This window comes from Hemiscyllium ocellatum, chromosome 8 (genome assembly GCF_020745735.1).
Source record: "Hemiscyllium ocellatum isolate sHemOce1 chromosome 8, sHemOce1.pat.X.cur, whole genome shotgun sequence".
NCBI classification, from domain to species: Eukaryota; Metazoa; Chordata; class Chondrichthyes; order Orectolobiformes; family Hemiscylliidae; genus Hemiscyllium; species Hemiscyllium ocellatum.
The window spans coordinates 58,115,448-58,129,472 of record NC_083408.1 but is presented as its reverse complement, the minus strand read 5'-3'; the positions used below and the strand labels follow the sequence as shown (position 1 = coordinate 58,129,472).

General features: G+C 39.8%; 1 protein-coding gene across 3 annotated transcripts in view; it reads right to left on the bottom strand.

Annotated features, from left to right (window-relative positions):
* The window catches only part of slc25a21 (solute carrier family 25 member 21), a 525,641-nt gene that overhangs the window by 37,807 nt on the left and 473,809 nt on the right, over positions 1-14,025 (bottom strand). For all 3 annotated transcript variants that reach the window (XM_060829076.1, XM_060829077.1, XM_060829078.1), the window contains 2 exons: positions 11,154-11,220; positions 1,178-1,237 (listed from right to left, as the gene is read on the bottom strand). In XM_060829076.1, coding sequence (XP_060685059.1) covers positions 1,178-1,237; positions 11,154-11,220 — 127 coding nt within the window. The remainder of the gene's footprint in view (positions 1-1,177; positions 1,238-11,153; positions 11,221-14,025) is intronic.

The window sequence follows — 14,025 nt, the reverse complement described above, 5'->3', positions numbered from 1 at the left end:
CACCTTTCTTGCTACCCCAATCATATCTTACTTGCTGTACCCCTTCACCTCAATACATGCTGCCTCCCCCCCATTCGCTATGGAGTCGGAACAAGGTGAGTAGTGAAGGGGAGCTGAGTGACATGGCAAAAGAGGAGCTGGGAATTGGGCAGCAATTCGCAAAATCATTGAAGCTTGATAAAGAAAACTACCTGCAGTGTGGCTAGCAATGATGTCCCAGGCACTGTCACTGCATGTGGCAAGTACATCCTCTGTAGTTGCACAGAGGTAAATATAACCCCGTTTTTATGTGCTCAAGCCCTGGAGTGCAACTTAAACCAAAACTTTCTCATTGGGATGTGTGAGTGCTACCAAGTGAGTTATAGTTGAGACAAAATGGCTTATAATTTTGTACATACCAGTACAGAGGTATTAACTCAGCAATTCTATCTGAAGGAATGAAGATCAGATTTAAATTTCATGAGTTGTAGTCACTTATTTTATCATTCATTCTTAATTTACACATAACATTTAAACATTCCTGCAGCAATATACTCTTGGATTCCTGTGACTTTGTGAGGCCCCTTCAGACTATGATACATGCCCTGGGTGCTTAAAAAACAGAACCTTTTTCCTGAAAGCCTGCACACAAACCTAGTGATTGATCAGTCAGCAATCTTACTACAAAACAATTTGGCTTTGTGCCATGACTTAGCTGCTGAGCAGGTTTTCCCATAAAATTTCTCCTCACCTAACTCTGTTCAGCACCTATGTACACACCCACAGGTAAACAGGAAGATGAAAGCAGGAATGCAAGAAACAAAGATACTAATCCCAGTACTGAGTGACAACTCATGAGCAAACCTATAGTGAAATAAATCCAGCAGACAACATTTTACTGGACTATTACAAAACTTAACAGTATACAGAGATTTGGTTGACCTGAAAGTAACTTAAATAACATGAAAATGTCTTTAATTGAAGTCTTTAGAAGGGAAATGACATTTAACTAATAATAACAAAGGGATTTAAATGAAACCATGTGTTGCGTCAAAGAACCATTTATTGTTGAACACTGTAACAATAAATTATTCACATTTGTGTCAACATCTTTAGGGAAATGCCTATTAATAAAATGTTTATCACTACCTTAACTGGCTGTATTAATAATAGAAAGAACTGCAATCTGTGTACTTACCACACCAGAAGGCAATGAGGCATAACTTAATATCTTCTTGTATTGTTCGAAAGTTAGAAACTGGAAACCAAATCATAAGGACATAACCATCAGTTTGAGAAACTTGATTGAGCTCTTTGGATCTCTTACCTTTCTTAAAAAAATCATGATATCTAGCTAATAACTAAAATAAGATGTAAGTGTAGTAAGTTGAATACACAATGTGAAATATCTCATAATAAATAAATAGTATTTCACAAATGCCATATTTTCAAAAACATATATACAGCATATATAGCAGATGCAATTTGTTGTGGGTCTTTAGTAATACACTAAAAAATGAACAATTAACTTGAAAAATATAAACAAGAGGTGATTGCATCTAAAAAGGAAGCAATTAGTGTCAATATTTAATAGCCACTTTCTCACAAACAGAATGCAATTCAGTCACATATTCAGTTAACATCTTTTAAAAGAAATTTCAACTTAAAATCCATCCATTTACATTGTTGGCCAACTCGCGGTATTCAGAGTGGCAGGCACAAAGGCATGTGAGGCAGTTAAAATAAAACATAAGCTCTGCATTTTCCACCCATAGTCACTGAATAGGCAGAAAATCCAGAGTGAGTAAAAGACATTTGCCTACTTAAGCTTTTTATTCTATCTGAGCTCTTTCCTCTCATGCTTCTCAATCTATTCTTTCCACATCAGCAGTGCTTTCCATTCGACATTTCTCAATTCCTTTTTCTCAACAAATATTGATTCAGCTGCCTTTTAAAGGTGTCGATTGACTTTAAGTCATTAATAACTGGACTAGTGTTAATTCGTAAAAGGATTCACGGGCTGATTAATAGCTTGACAGAAGCTGTGACGTGGCTCTCAGACAGAGTTCATCTGAATTTTATTAGCAAATTTTTTTGTGGAAAACTGTATTAAACAAAAGTCATTGACAGAGAAAGCAGAATGGAATTCCACAAGGCAGTATGCTAGCAGTAATGTTGTTCATTATTCCGATGACAAACCCATCCACTCTGGTATGAGAAAATTCCTACATGCAGCTGATTTTCTGTAATGGCTTTAAGCAGACTTCTCCAGGTTGGAGGGTTTGAGCTATAGGGAGAGGCTGAATAGGTTGAGGCTGTTTTCCCTGGAGAATCAAAGGATGAAGGGTTACCTTATAGAGATTTATAAAAGCATGAGGGGCATGGTTAGGGTAAATAGTCAAGGTCTTTTCCCTGGGGTGGGAAATTTAGAGGGCATAGGTTTAGGTTGAGTGAGAAAAAGTGATGGAGGCTGGTATTACAACATTTAAAAGGCATCTGAATTTGAAGGATTTACAGGAATATGGGCCAAATGCTGGCAAATAGGAATAGATCAGTTTAGGATATCTGGTCAGCATGGATGAGTTGGACTGAAGGGTCTTTTCCATGCTGTACATCTCTATGACTCTGTTGAGGAAACCCTGAGTGATGTCTGGCTGACCTGACACAATTCTATATCACGAATGTCTATTGACATTATGGGTCAGTTGATAAGTTGCATAATCAGAGCCAGTGAGCTAGACATAATTAAAATATACAACAAACAATCTACTATACAACAAAATTAGGGTCAATCCAATCAGAAGCATAGGTCCACATATTCAATTTAGGACTAGAAAAGCCAAATAGAAATTATATTGAGAGGTATGGGAAAGATACCTTATTATTGCTTCAATCCATCTACCCAGAAGACCACAAGACATAGCTAAAGTTGGAGCTAGGAACAGTATCCCACAAAATCGGACAAACTCAAGCGGGGAAGTGATCCATCCAATATCAAGTCTACAGCTCTGGGTCTCTTCCTCCACTATTAATTACTTATGTATTGCATAAAACATGTAAAGAAATTGAACTCAGTTTTTAATTCTGTACCTAAAGCCTACCAAAATAGATAATCCATCAACTGTTAGGTAATACCATTCAGCACACACACAAAGAGCAGACACAGCTATAAGGAAAAGATAATCTAACGATCTTTGTTCCAGCATCATTCTGCTCTGCAACTAGCTGCAATCTGTCAACCTTCTTAATTCAGGTGTAAAGCAGCGTAAACCCTTCTACCATGTCCTTTGATCAGATCTATAGAGTGAACTGTGTAATTCTGTATACTTAATTCAAGGGCCACAGAAACATAGAAACAAGGAGGAGTTATGATCATGGCTTATCCTCTAATCTCAATACAACATTCCTGCTTTCTCCCCATACTCCTTAATGTCTTTAAAATCTAAAAATATATCATGGACTTCCTTGAATATACTCAGGAATTTGGAAACCATAGCCTTTCATGATGGAGAATTCCCTACCCCTACTGTAGGTTCACACCCCGTTCAGTGAAGAACTTTTTTGTCAACTCAGTCCTAAATGACCTACTCCATATCCTGAAACTGTGACCCCTCATTTTTGAATTCCCAACCAGGGAAAATATTCTCCCTGTATATGGTGTGTCCAGATCTGTTAGAATTTTAGTGAATGCAGGCTCAGTTGAACCAATTTCTCCTCATACGATAGACCTGCCATCCTCAGTATCAGTCTAGTGAACCTGTGCTATACATACTCTACAGTGTATTCTTCCTTAGGTATGGAGACCAAAACTGCACATAATACTTTAGGCATGGTCTCACCCAGGCCATATATAACTACAGTGAAGCACCCCTACTTTTGAATTCAAATCCTCTTGTATTGAAGGCCAATATTTCATTTGCCTTCCTAATTGCTTGCTGCACCTGTCTATCTTCATGACTGGTATATGAGGACATCCAGAGCTCCTTTGTAAATCCTCATTTTCAATGCATACCAATGAAACAGTACTCTGCCCTTCTCTCTTTCATATGAAGTGTACAATTTAGCCATATTGCACTGCATCTTCCTTGTGTTTGGCTACTCACTCAACTTTGACTTTACCTGGTGAATGAGCAGCGCTCTGAAAGCTTGTGATTTCAAATAAACCAGTTGGATTATAACCTGGTGTTGCATGACTTCTGACTTTGTCAACCCAAGTCCAACACTGGCAACTCCACATCATCAATTCATATTAATATATTATCCCTATACTATATGCCTTAATGCTGCACAATAAGTTCTTATTGAGGACCTTATCAAAAGTCAAATTCAAATAAAGCACATCCATTGGTTCTTCCATATTTATTCTACTAGTTATATCTTCAAAAACTCCAGTGGGTTTATTAAGCATAATTTTCCTTTCATAACCAATGCTGGCCTTGTCCAATCCTGTAAATGATTTTCCAGTCCTTTGCTATTACTTTTTTTATGATCGACTAACATTTTTCCTATTAATAATGTGATTATTAATTTTCTGTCTTTTCTCTCCTGAATCTTTTAAATTCGTGGGGTTATATTTGCCATCTTCCAACCTGTACAACTACTGCAGAATCTATACAATTTTGGAAAATGATTGCCAATGCATTCTAGGATGTACATTATCAGACTCTGGTGATTTGTCAGCCTTTAATGCACTATTTTCTTACTAATACTGATTTCCTTCAACTCTGCTCTTTCACAAACATTTTTGGGAGGGTACTTGTGCTCTCTTTTGTGAATACTTATTCACATAAGTGTTAACCCTCTTGGTCAAGCTTTCTGCTGAATTCTCAACTGCTCCCAATTCTCAGGCTTGCTGCTTTTTCTGGCAATTTTATATGCCTCCTGTTTGGATCTAATACTAGCCCTAATTTCTTTTGCAAGCTATAGTTCAGCCACCTTTTCTCTTTGTTGCGTTAGGTAAGAATAAATAATTGTTGTAATTCATATATACACTCTGCCAACCCTTTTAAGACGGTTCCCCAATCCATTCTTGCCAATTCACATCTCAGACCTTCATAGTTCCCTTTATTTAGATCCTCCCAGGAGGAGTCCCTGCACTATGGCTAATTTTCCAGTCACTTATGCACTGGTTCTATTCATTCAAAACAATATTTCAATGAACGAACAGTCAATCCATGGACCAGGCTCCTTGGGGAAAAATCAGAAGTAATTACTTCAAATGCAAGTTAGATATATTTCATTAATGCATGTTAAAATTACATCTGATTGCATCATGCACACTATAAAGATCTGCAATCCTGGGTGCATGACTGAACTATCCATATTTTAGTAGCTAACTACAAGCAGCAGCAGCAAACATTCCTGCTACCCACAATACTCCTATTTCGTTTCACCTTATCTGTAAATACTCATCATGGGAACATACTAAAAAACAGCCACTTTGGTATTTACCTCCACTATCAACTGAATTGCTTGACTACATGTTAAAAAAACATGTTATTTTTTTCCAACAGAAGTAAAACAATATAGGTCATAACTGGAGTGTTTGATAGTGCAAGGAGCTTGTTATGTTCATTGGACACGATGATGGAAAGAAAATCGTTAGGGATGTTTAACAGTTGATCAATCTGAATCCTTCAAAACTGAAATTGATTCCCAAATGACACACTAACATAGAAAGTGAAATGCCAATACTTACCATTTACAAATAAATAAATACAACTCCAGTAGAGACAGCCAGACTTGGGCAACTGGTTACTACCACTGAGCTGCCCAGCTCTATTTCACAGGATTATTTATTTCCTCAAGCATCAGTAAAAACACATACTAGAGTTTGTAGCATGTGTGCAAGTTTACTTTTCCAATATAATGAATTAATTCTAGTTAAAATTTAGCAATTGAAATTTCAAATTACAATCGGTAAAGAAGCATTATTCTAAGTTCCATTATCTTCCAGTAGAAATTCCAGCACAGTTAACACATATACATATGGAGCATTCCTTAGCTGAGGGGATGTCTGACTTTCTAGAGTCTCATTCACGAGACAAAAGATGTTAATCAGTGACTTTGCTGATCCATAATGGTCTTCAATCCTGGGGACACATTTCTACTATTCACTTTGCAGCTGTGATACTGAGTGAAAAGTACACAATGCAGGAAGGAATGTATCGTGTTACAACTTCTGGTTAACTTGTGGCCTGCCAAAAGGCCATTTCCCGAGCAGTTTTTTTTATCCGTCATGGTTTACCATTGCCTACCATTCTCAGGGGAAGGAAAAGGAGGCAGGTCCCAATTCCACATCAGCTGGAACTGAAATCAAACCCATGTTGTTGGCATTATTCTGAACAACATGTTAGCTATCTTGCCAGACTAATATAAAACAAAGAACAAGGGATGCTGGAGCTCTGAAACAGATTGGCTTGTCCGAAGGTCTGCTACAGTTCTCTGAAACTTCATTCAAGTTGTATTAAAGGATCATAAGCCCTCCAGGTCTCAACTCTGCCATCATCTTCCTCTTCCCAACCTCTAGTCCTAATGTCCTTACCCTGCTTCTCAGACCCAAGCTTATCTCATGCCCTGAATGCTCTCATGTGACTTTATTTGCCCATGTACCCCCCATGATTGCCTCCATGTCCACTAATCTAGTATTCACTGCAGAACCAATGAGCCCGGTATAACAATGCCAAAATTTGAAGTGATTTGGAGGTGCCAGTGTTGGACTGGGGTGGACAAAGTTAAAAATCACACAACATAGTCCAACAGATTTATTTGGAAGCACTAGATTTTGAGGTGCTAACACTTCATCAAGTGGTTGTGGAACATAACCATATAACACAGAATTTATAGCAAAAGGGTTACAGTGTCATGGAGATGTAATGATATTAAACAACTTTAGTTAAAAAAAATCACACAACACCAGGTTATAATTCTTAAACAAATTTAGATTAAGTCTTCTATCTCTTAGAATGGGATATGGTGGTTTAGGTTCTTTAATATGTAAACCCCAGAATTACATTCTCAAGGTGGCATCAGCGTATCTAATAATAGGTGTCATGTCGGCTCAGACAATGTATTGAATGTGTGAAAGTAAAGTCTGTATCAATGTTGAGTCAATTCTATTTCTAAAGTAAGGTTTACAGATTTATGCAGTTTTTGGGCAAAATAAAATGTAATTCTGCAAATACAAATTATTATTTGACACCTATTATTAGACAAGCTGACGCCATCTTGAGAATGTATGCAAATGCAACATTCCATTGCCTTCCTTATTAACCGCTGAACTTGGATGCTAGATTTTTTATGATTCAGGCACAAGCACTCCCAAATCCCTCTGTACTATAACTTTTGCAGCTTTTCTCCATTTAAATAATATTTAGCCTCTCTATTCTTCCTGCCAAAGTGTAAAATTTCATATTTCCTCACATTAAATTCCATTTGTGAAGTTTTTGCCCACTCATTTAATCTGGGTATATTTGCTGATGATTACACAATATATATGACCATTCATGACATGAAGCAGTCCACGTCCATGTCCAAAAACATCAAGACCTGGATATAATTCAAGTTTGGGCTGACAAGAAGCAAATAACATTTGCCTCAGACAAGTAGTAAGCAATGACCATCTCTAACCTAACCTTCACTCCTTGACATTCAATCACTCCTTGGCATCACTATCACAGGATTCTCGCCCTATTACTATCTTGGGGGTTACTGTTGACTAAACACTGAACTAAAACAGCCACATAAATACTCCGCCTACAAGATCAGGTCAGAGAGGTGAGATCTCCCTGTCTCCTCGAAGATTGTTCTTCATTCCCAAAGCCAAGCTAGGAGTGCAATTAATTACTCTCCACCATCTTGGACTGTGCAGCTGCAACAACATTTGGGAAGTTTGACACCATTTGGGACAATGCAGCCTGCTTGTTTGGCACATCATTCGTCATTTACTCCCTTCACTACCAATGCACAATGGTAGCATTGTGTACCATCAACAAGATGCACTGCAGTAACTCACCAAGGCTCATCTGACAGCACTTTTCAGACCCCCAACATTTACTGCCAGGAGAAATATGTCAGCAAAATCAATGGAACACTGCTACCTGCAATTTCTCTTCCAAGCTACATATCAACTTGACTTGGAACTAAAATAACACAAAGAACCACGGATGCTGGAGGTATGAAACAAACAGAAACATTAATTGCTTGGAAAACTCAGCAGATCTGGCAGTATCTGTGGAGAGAAAACAGAGTTAACATTTTGAGTCCAGTGACCCTTCTTAGAACTCCCTACCTAAAAGCACTGTGGGTGTCCTTACACTCCAAGGACTGCAGCTTACTACTATGAATGGAGAATAAAGATTAGCCTAATCAGCAAAACACAGATATCATAAACAAATAAAAAAGTTAGGCTTATTAGCAGAAGAAGGAGGCTTATGTGTTGATGAGGCAAAAATGGTTCAGATGAGGCGATGGAGAGTTACAGATTAGCTAGGAAGGATTTAAAGAGAGAGTTAAGAAGAGCAAAGAGAGGACACGAGCAGTCTTTAGCAAATAGAATAAAGGAGTACCCTAAAGCTATCTATAGGTGTGTGAGGAATAAAAGGATGACTAGGGTAGAAATAGGGCCAGTCAAAGACAGAAGTGCGAAGTTGAGTGTGGATCCTGTGGAGATCGGAGAGGTGCTAAACAAACATTTCTCATCGGTTTTCACTCAGGAGAAGGAGAATATTGTAGAGGAGAAGAATGAGGGATGAGATATTAGACTAGAAAGGATCGAGGTTAGTTAGCAACACATGTTATCAATTCTAGAAGGAGTGAATGTAGACAAGTCTCCTGGGCTGGATTGGATTTAACCGAGGGTTCTCTGGAAAGCTAGGGAGGAGATAGCAGAGCCTTTAGCTTTGATATTTGAGTAATCATTGTCTACAGGTTTAGTACCAGAGGACTAGAGGATTGCAAATATTATGTCCTTGTTCAAGAAGGGCAGTAGAGATGACCCAGCTAATTATAGATCAGTGAGCCTTATTTCTGTTGTAGGAAAGGCTTTGGAAAGGATTATAAGAGATAAGATTTATAATCATCTAGCAAGCAACAAAGTGATTTCAGATAGTCAACATGGTTTTGTTAAAGGCAGATCGTTTCTCACAAACCTCATTGAGTGTTTTGAGAAGGTGATCAAGCATGTCGATGAGGGTAGGGCAGTTGACATGATATACACGGACTTCAGTAAAGCCTTTGATAAGGTTCTGTATGGTAGGCTGTTGGAGAAAATGCAGAGGCATGGGATTGGGGGTGATTTAGCAGTTTGGATTAGAAACTGGCTTTCTGAAAGAAGGCAGCGAGTGGTGGTTGATGGAAAATATTCAGCCTAGAGTCCAGTTACGAGTGGTGTGCCACAAGGATCTGTTTTGGGACCACTACTGTTTGTCATTTTTATAAATGACTTAGACATAGGCATAGGTGAATGGATTAGTAAATTTGCAGATGACACTAAAGTCAATGGAGTAGTGGACAATTTGGAAGAATGTTACAGGTTGCAGGGGAACTTGGATAAACTGTAGAATTGGGCTGAGAGGTGGTAAATGGAGTTCAATGCAAATAAATGTGAGTGACGCACTTTGGGAAGAATAACAGGAAGGCAGAGTACTGCGTCAATGGAAAGATTCTTGGTAGTGTGGATGTGCAGAGGGATCTTGGAGTCCATGTACATAGATCCCTGAACATTGCCACCCAGGTTGATAGTGCTGTTAAGAAGGTATATGGTGTGTCAGATTTCATTGGTAGAGGGATTGAGTTCCGGAGCTGCAATATCATGCTGCAACTATACAAAACGCTAGTGCGGCCTCACTTGGAATATTGCGTACAGTTCTGATCACCATATTTCGGTAAGGATGTAGAAGCATTGGAAAAGGTGCAGATGAGATTTACCAGGATGTTGCCTAGTCTGGAGGGAAGCTCTTATGAGGAAAGGCTGAGAGACTTGGGTCTGTTTTCATTGGAAAGAAGAAGGCTAAGAGGGGATTTGATAGAGACATACAAGATGCTCAGAGGATTAGATAGGGTAGACAGTAAAAGTCTTTTTCCTAGGATGATGATGCTAGCTTGTACGAGGGGGCATAACTACAAATTGAGGGGTAATAGATTTAAGACAGATGTCAGAGGCAGGTTCTTTACTCAGAGAGTGGTAAGGGTATGGAATGTCCTACCTGCCAATGTAGTTAACTCAGCCACATTAGGGAGATTTAAACAATCCTTGGATAAGCACATGGATGATGACAAGATAGTGTAGGGGGACGAGCTGAGAATAGTTCACAGGTTGGTGGAACATCGAGGGCCAAAGGGCCTGTTTTGCGTTATATTGTTCTATGTTCTATGTTCTCTCTATATGGATTCTAATATATACTATGCAAAGTTTATCTTCTCTTGCGATTTCTGTTTGTCGGCTGACCAATGGGTTGCTCTCAACAGCAACCCATCAAACATTCAGCCTAGGAGTTTCTGCCCATCAGCATAGACTCAATTATGCTAATAGCCTTTTCTTTTAAGATGTTTTGGGGGACTGTATAAGGGTTAAAAGTCTTAAAGTATCCTTTTCTGATCTACTCATGATAACTCATAAGTAGTGGGAGAATAGTTTCAGTTCTCAAATGAATAAGACATAACATCTGGGTTCTCCTCTTAGTCCCTATAACAATGTTTATCATGTCAATATAACATCAATATCTTGTTTAAGACAAAAGGCTCTCTCATTAGACTAGGAAATGTTTTTCCTCAACCATACCAGACCAAGTGAGCCCTGTAGATCCTTACCCTAAAACAGCACCTAAAGATGGAGCAAGGCTCCGAAAACATGTGGTTTCAAATAAACCTCTTGGACTATAACCTGTTGTGGTGCAATTTTTGACCTTGTTCAACCCAATTCAGCACCTCTACATCATGGCTAAAAGACGGTGGTGGCAGCAAACCTACCAGAGTGCAGCCATCATGGCGATCAGCAGTGAGGATTGCTCATACAACTGGGAAAGGGATATCTTCCATAAAAGAATGGATCCTAGTGTATTCAGAATATATTACATTAGCACCACTCCATCACAACCCTGCTGTATGAATGGCAGGAGCTGCTACCTCACAATTTTCATTATGTCACAATCTATAGAAAAATACAATGTACTTACCTTCACTGCCCTTTTTGGTGTCTCTGCTAGGATGGGTGGTAAGATTCCTTTGTAAAAGCCAAGAATCCTAAAATGAGAAAAAGACATATTTCTTCTCAAAGTTTCAAATAATACAATGTAACTCGATGTTAGCAGTATTACTCTGTGTTTTACTAACCTGAGTTTCTGACAACAACATCAATTTTTCTGCTACTTTATAATTGTAGAAATCTCCATGACCAGTTTGATGAAAATCCACAATTGTTATAACTTATTATGGCAGGCAATGGTTAGAAATTAGTTTCCCAGCTTCCCAACAAAGAAAATTGTGCAACATAAATCAGTTTCTAAGGTAAGTTAAATTTGATTCTTTGAGAGATGCTTCCTTCAGTGTCTACATTTTTTTGAATCTCTCAAAAGTGATTCAAAGTAAAGGTAAGGGAAAAGGAGTTGAGTGAAGTCGTTTGTAGTTCAGAAAACAATGCACAGTTTATCTTTTCTCTCAAGGATGTACCTTGATTACTGGGCAGTTTTGGCAGAGAAGTTGACCTTGGTATGTGGTTCAGACAGATTCGGTGATGGACGGCTAAGCTCTAGATAAGCTGCTCTTCTTGGACTTAAGAGAGCAAAGATGGAAGACCACAGGGGAAATGAGCAAGATAGGAAACAGTGGTAGGAACAAGACAACTAATTGGAGAGATGAAAGACTGAGTATCGTCAATGAAAGAACTTAAGGGTGAAATTGGAAGTAACTTGTGAATTTCTTTTTCCCAGGAGAAAGTAAATGATTTTGGGAGGTGGGTAGCAATATGTGGAATTTAGCAAATACAAGAAATGGCTTTCCGAGATGATTAATGTCACAAGGTTAGAGAGGGGACAAGAAACTGTGAGGTAGAATGGGTGGTGACAAGAAAGGATTTTTTAGTGAAGCCATGGTGGCAGTGAATTAAGGAGAGAGATTAAAAGGGAGTTGATATACTGTCAAAGAGTCATAGAGTTGTATAGCATGGAAACAGACACTCTAGTCAACTCATTCATGCCAACCAGATATCCTAAATTAATCTAGTCCCATTTGGCAGCATTTTACTCATATCCGTCTAAACCCTTCTTATTCATACACTCATCCAGATACTTCTAAATGCTGCAATTGTACCAGCCTCCACCACCTCCCCTGGCAGCTCATTCCATACACAGACCATCCTCTGCGTGAGGAATTTTCCCCTTAGGTCGCTTTTAAATCTTTCCCCTCTCGCCTTAAACCTATGCCCCCTAGTTTTGTACTCCCCTACCCTGGGGTAAAAAAATCATTGACTATTCACCCTCCCCATACTTCTCATGGTTTGATAAACCTCTATAAGGTCACCCTCAGCCTCTGACATTCCAGGAAAAACAGCCCCAATCTATTCAGCCTCTCCCTCTAGCTCAAGCCCTCCAACCCTGGCAACATCCTTGTAAGTCTTTTCTGAACCCTTTCAAGTTTCACAATGTCTTTCCGATAGCTGGGAGACTAGATATGAATGCAGTACTCCAAAACTGGCCTAACCAATAGACAATAGGTGCAGGAGTAGGCCATTCTGCCTTTCAAGCCTGCACCACCATTCATTATGATCATGGTTGATCATCCTCAATCAGTATTCTGTTCCTGCTTTATCTCCATAACCCTTGATTCCACTATCGTTGAGAGCTCTATCCAACTCTTTCTTAACCAAATTCAGAGACTGGGCCTCCACTGCCTTCTGGGGCAGAGCATTCCACACAGCCACTACTCTCTGGGTGAAGGAGTTTCTCCTCATCTCTGTCCTAAATGACCTACCCCTTATTTTTAAGCTGTGTCCTCTAGTTCAGGACTCACCCTTCAGCAGAAACATGTTTCCTGCCTCCAGAGTGTCCAATCCTTTAATAATCTGAAATGTCTCAATCAGATCCCCTCTCAGTCTTCTAAACTCAAGGGTACACAAGCCCAGTCGCTCCAATCTTTCAACATAAGATAGTCCCACCATTCCAGGAATTGACCTCGTGAACCTACGCTGCATTCCCTCAATAGCCAGAATGTCTTTCCTCAAATTTGGAGACCAGAATTGCACACAATATTCCAGGTGTGGTCTCACCAGGGCTCTGTACAGCTGAGAAGAACCTCTTTGCTTCTATACTCAATCCCTCTTGTTATGAAAGCCAGCATGCTATTAGCTTTCTTCACGACCTGCTGTACCTGAATGCTTGCCTTCATTGACTGGTGTACAAGAACACCCAGATCTCTTTGTACTGCCCCTTTACCTAACTTGACTTCATTTAGGTAGTAGCTGAAAATGTGTTGCTGGTTAAAGCGCAGCAGGTCAGGCAGCATCCAAGGAACAGGAAATTTGACATTTCGGGCATAAGCCCTTCATCAGGAATGAGGAAAGTGTGTGCAGCAGGCTAAGATAAAAGGTAGGGAGGAGGAACTTGGGGGAGGGGCGATGGAGATGTGATAGGTGGAAGGAGGTCAAGGTGAGGGTGATAGGCCGGAGTGGGATGGGGGCGGAGAGGTCAGGAAGAAAATTGCAGGTTAGGAGGGTGGTGCTGAGTTCGAGGGAATCGACTGAGACAAGGTGGAGGGAGGAGAAATGAGGAAACTGGAGAATTCTGAGTTCATCCCTTGTGGTTGGAGGGTTCCCAGGCAGAAGATGAGGTGCTCTTCCTCCAACCGTCGTGTTGTTATGTTCTGGCGATGGAAGAGTCCAAGGACCTGCATGTCCTTGTTGGAGTGGGAGGGAGAGTTAAAGTGTTGAGCCACGGGGTGGTTGGGTTGGTTGGTCCGGGCATCCCAGAGGTGTTCCCAGAAGCGTTCCGCAAGTAGGCGGCCCGTCTCCCCATTATAGAGGAGGCCACATGGGGTGCAGCGGATGCAATAGAT